The sequence below is a fragment of the Papaver somniferum genome, chromosome 6, assembly GCF_003573695.1.
Source record: "Papaver somniferum cultivar HN1 chromosome 6, ASM357369v1, whole genome shotgun sequence".
Taxonomy (NCBI): domain Eukaryota; kingdom Viridiplantae; phylum Streptophyta; class Magnoliopsida; order Ranunculales; family Papaveraceae; genus Papaver; species Papaver somniferum.
Window position 1 is genome coordinate 67,404,160 of NC_039363.1, and position 4,118 is coordinate 67,408,277.

General features: G+C 38.3%; 1 protein-coding gene across 1 annotated transcript; it reads left to right on the top strand.

Annotated features, from left to right (window-relative positions):
• The first annotated feature begins 856 nt into the window (after positions 1–856).
• LOC113290886 lies at positions 857–3,790 on the top strand. Its single transcript, XM_026540474.1, has 6 exons — positions 857–1,099; positions 1,204–1,401; positions 1,510–1,755; positions 1,909–2,114; positions 2,202–2,647; positions 3,681–3,790. Exons 1-6 carry the CDS (start codon positions 857–859, stop codon positions 3,788–3,790), a joined length of 1,449 nt encoding a protein of 482 aa, XP_026396259.1.
• The last annotated feature ends 328 nt before the right edge of the window (positions 3,791–4,118 follow it).

Genomic DNA, 4,118 nt, shown 5'->3' on the forward strand with positions numbered 1-4,118 from the left:
CCACTGAAATTCTATGCATATAATCTGCACATACAACTATCTAGCTTTAATACGGCTCCGTGGAGATAACCTTCACGTTAGTCTTCTAGCCTTAATATGGCTAAACTTCTGCTACGATACTCATGTATCATTCTACCAGCTGATGCTGGCCCGTTTGAACTAAAAGCAAGCACAATTCATATGTTGCTGTATCTAGAGGGGTTGATGCTGAAAACCCTTACCACCATGTAAGAGATTTTCAAGATATCTGTGGGACTCCGCGTTTTAACCAAATGCCGGAAGAGTCTCTCAAACTGAGACTGTTTCCTTTCTCTTTGAAGGAAAAATCCATATCCTGGATGCATGCCATACAACCACAGTCTATTAGAACATGAGATGATCTTACAAAAGAATTTTTCAAAAAGATTTTCCCTAACCATAAGACTGCGACAATACGTCAAAGTTTGAATGGTTTTGTCCAATTAGAAGGTGAGATCTTGGACAAATATCTGGAGAGATTCAATGAATTATTACTCCAATGTCCTCACCATGGTTTTGAAAGATGGAGACTTGTGCAAATTTTGCATGAAGGCCTAGATGTCAGTACCCGAACCACAGTTAAGTCAATGTGCAACGGTGCACTTATTGACAAAAGTGCCAATGAGGCTTGGACTTTCTTAATCGAAGTCGCTGAAAAGACTTAGCAGTGGGAGTCCATCCGTGAACCTAAAAGGCTACCCCTGTAGCTAATGTCCATAAAATTGAGTCCGACTTTTAAGAAAAGGCAAATGTTGCATCCCTAGCTAGGAGAATAGAAGCGCTAGAGCTGCAGAAGAATGTGAAAACTAATGCCCCTACTCTCTGTGACCAAATTGATATGGCCACTTGTGCCGCATGCCACAGTTCAGACTACCTAGTGGATAGTTGTTCATACCTACACGCATTTCAAGAATCTAGGTTTAAACAGGCTAATGCTTTGTATCATAAGCAAGAGCAACCCTTATTCTCAGACCTACACCCAGGGTGGAGGAATCACCCTAATTTTTCATGGTCTAAAGGGCCCGTAAAAGGGGGTACAACGAGTAATAACCAGGGATATTCATATCCTAGAAATCCCCAAGTACAATCACACATACAGTACCTTGTTGACAAAAGGCCAAACTTTGATGATGGTGTAAACCAAATGAATCAAAATCTTAGCAATATCATAAGTTAAATGACCAGAGATTTGCAAGTCTAGAAATCAAATTGGGTCAGTTCTGTGATGCACTAAATGAGAGAGAAAAGGGTAAACTCCCTAGTCAACCTCAAAAAATTCAGAAAAGTGCATTTCAAGCAAGCACGTCTGCTTGCAATGAGTCCTCACATAACCAAGTGAATGCTGTCACCACTCTTCGTAGTGGTAAAGTTGTTGATAATAATGTAAGTGCGCCACAATATAATGAGTCTAAATCAGACTCGCAATTGCACACAACACCACAGAAAACATCTAGTGTAGAAAAAGAATCTGAGCAATAAAGTGACTTTAAGAATTCTACTGATGTTAATGCTTCCTTACCATGTTTTGTGGATGTTGCTCCATTTCCACAAAGGTTGGTACATCAAAAAGCGGGTAACCAGTACAATGAGATATTGGAAATATTTAAACGTGTCAACATAAACATTCCATTTCTCGAAGAAATCAAGCAGATGCCCACCTATGCTAAGTTTTTGAAAGATTTGTGCACAGAAAAGAGAAAGCTCCATGTGCACAAACGTGCTTTTCTCACTGAGCAGGTAAGTTCCATAATTCAAAACAAGAACCCAACTAAATTTAGAGACCCAAGTTATCCAACAATCTCATGCACCATAGGAGACCATGTGGTCGAAAAGGCTTTACTAGACTTAGCAGCAAGTGTAAATCTATTGCCATACTATGTGTTTGTGCAGTTAGGTCTTGGGGAGCTGAAACCCACTCCTGTTACGCTACAATTAACGGACAGATCTGTCGAAATCCCTCGTGGTATTGTTGAAGATGTGTTAATCAAGGTTGATAAATTTTTCTTTCCTGTGGACTTCATTGTATTGGATATTCAGCCTGTGAAAAACCCAGATAATCACATTCCTGTCATTTTAGGACATCCTTTCTTGGCAACGTCAAATGCTATCATAAACTGTCGAAATGGAGTATCGAAAATATCTTTTGGTAACATGACTGTAGAACTGAATGTTTTTAACATTAGTCAACAACCCATAGATTGTGATGATGCTGAATTGCATGAGATTAACATGATTGAGAGTCTGATTCAAGACTCATTGCCTGACATCTTAGCTGTGGACCCTTTGCAAGCATGTTTAGATAATATTGACTTGGATCTTTTTGATTCTAAGTACATTAGTGAAGTCCACTCTTTGCTTGAATCTGTACCACCCATGGATATTGCTAAATGGAAGAATGCAGTGGAACCACTTCCACTTACTGATGCGGAGTATTCCACATCTCTTGTCGAACCACATAAGCCCGATTTAAAACCATTGCCTGATACTTTGAAATATGCATTCTTAGGTTCTTCTGATACTTTGTTTTTTATTATTGCATCATGTTTAAACACGAAACAGGAGAGTAAACTTTTAGAAGTGCTTAAAGATCATAAAGAGGCCTTAGGTTGGACCATCTCAGACCTTAAAGGTATAAGTCCCACAATTTGCATGCATCATATAAATCTTGAAGAAAACACTAAACCATATAGGGAAATGCAAAGGAGACTTAACCCCAACATGAGATATGTTGTTAAGGATGAAATTCTGAAATTGCTTGATGCGGGTATCATATACCCAATTCCAGATAGCAAGTGGGTCAGTCCCATTCAAGTTAAGCCCAAAAAATCTGGCATTACTGTAGTTCAGAATTATATGAATGAGCTAGTCCCCACTCGTGTAACCACAGGGTAGCGAGTTTATATTGACGATAGGAAACTGAACACAGCAACGAAGAAAGACCATTTTCCTCTTCCCTTCATTGACCAAATACTAGAAAGGTTATCAAGACACATTCACTATTGTTTCTTAGATGGTTATTCGGGTTATAACCAGATTCATATAGCACCCGAAGACCAACCAAATACCACATTTACATGTACTTATGGTACATTTTCTTATCGTCACATGCCTTTTGGGTTGTGTAATGCACTTGCTACTTTTCAACGTCGCATCATGAGAATCTTTTCTGACATGGTAGATAGGTTTCTTGAAATTTTCATGGATGATTTTTATGTCTTTGGGTCTTCTTTTGATGAATGTTTGCATCATCTTACTCTTGTGCTGATTCAATGTAAAGAAAAGAATTTGGTTTTGAACTGGGAAAATGTCATTTCATGGTTAACTCGGGCATAGTGTTAGGACATATCATTTATGAAAGGGCATAGAAGTAGATAAAGCTAAAGTTGATCTCATTCAATACTTTCCTCAACCTCGCTCTGTGGGTGAGATAAGGTCATTCTTAGTCCCTACCGGTTTTTACCGGCGATTCATCAAATACTTTAGTAAAATTTCAAGACCGTTGTGTAGTCTTCTTGCAAAAGATGTTGCATTGGTTTTTGATGATGCTTGTAAGGAAGCATGGGAGCAATTGAAATATCTTCTCACATATGCCCCTATAGTCAGACCACCCGACTGGACCTTACCATTTGAAATTATGTGTGATGCGTATGACTATGCTGTAGGAGCAGTTTTAGGTCAGCGAGTAGACAAACTTCCTTATATGATCTACTATGCTAGTAAAACACTTAATGTTTCTCAACTAAATTATTCAACCACTGAGAAGAATCTCTAGATGTTGTATTTGCATTGGATAAGTTTAGATCTTATTTGATAGGATCTAAAGTCATCATATATCCTGACCATGCTGCATTGAAATATATTCTATCTAAGAAATATGCTAAGGCTCGTCTAATTCGATGGATACACTTGCTACAAGAGTTCAATCTCGAAATTCGAGATAATAAAGGGTCTTAAAATATTGTTTTTGATCACTTGTCTAGGTCGAATGTTGAATCTGTTGATGAATCATTGTATATTACAGAATCATTCCCAGATGAACAAATGCGCGTATCTGAAATGCCTTGGTTCGCTCATATTGTTAACTACCTTGCTACTGGTAG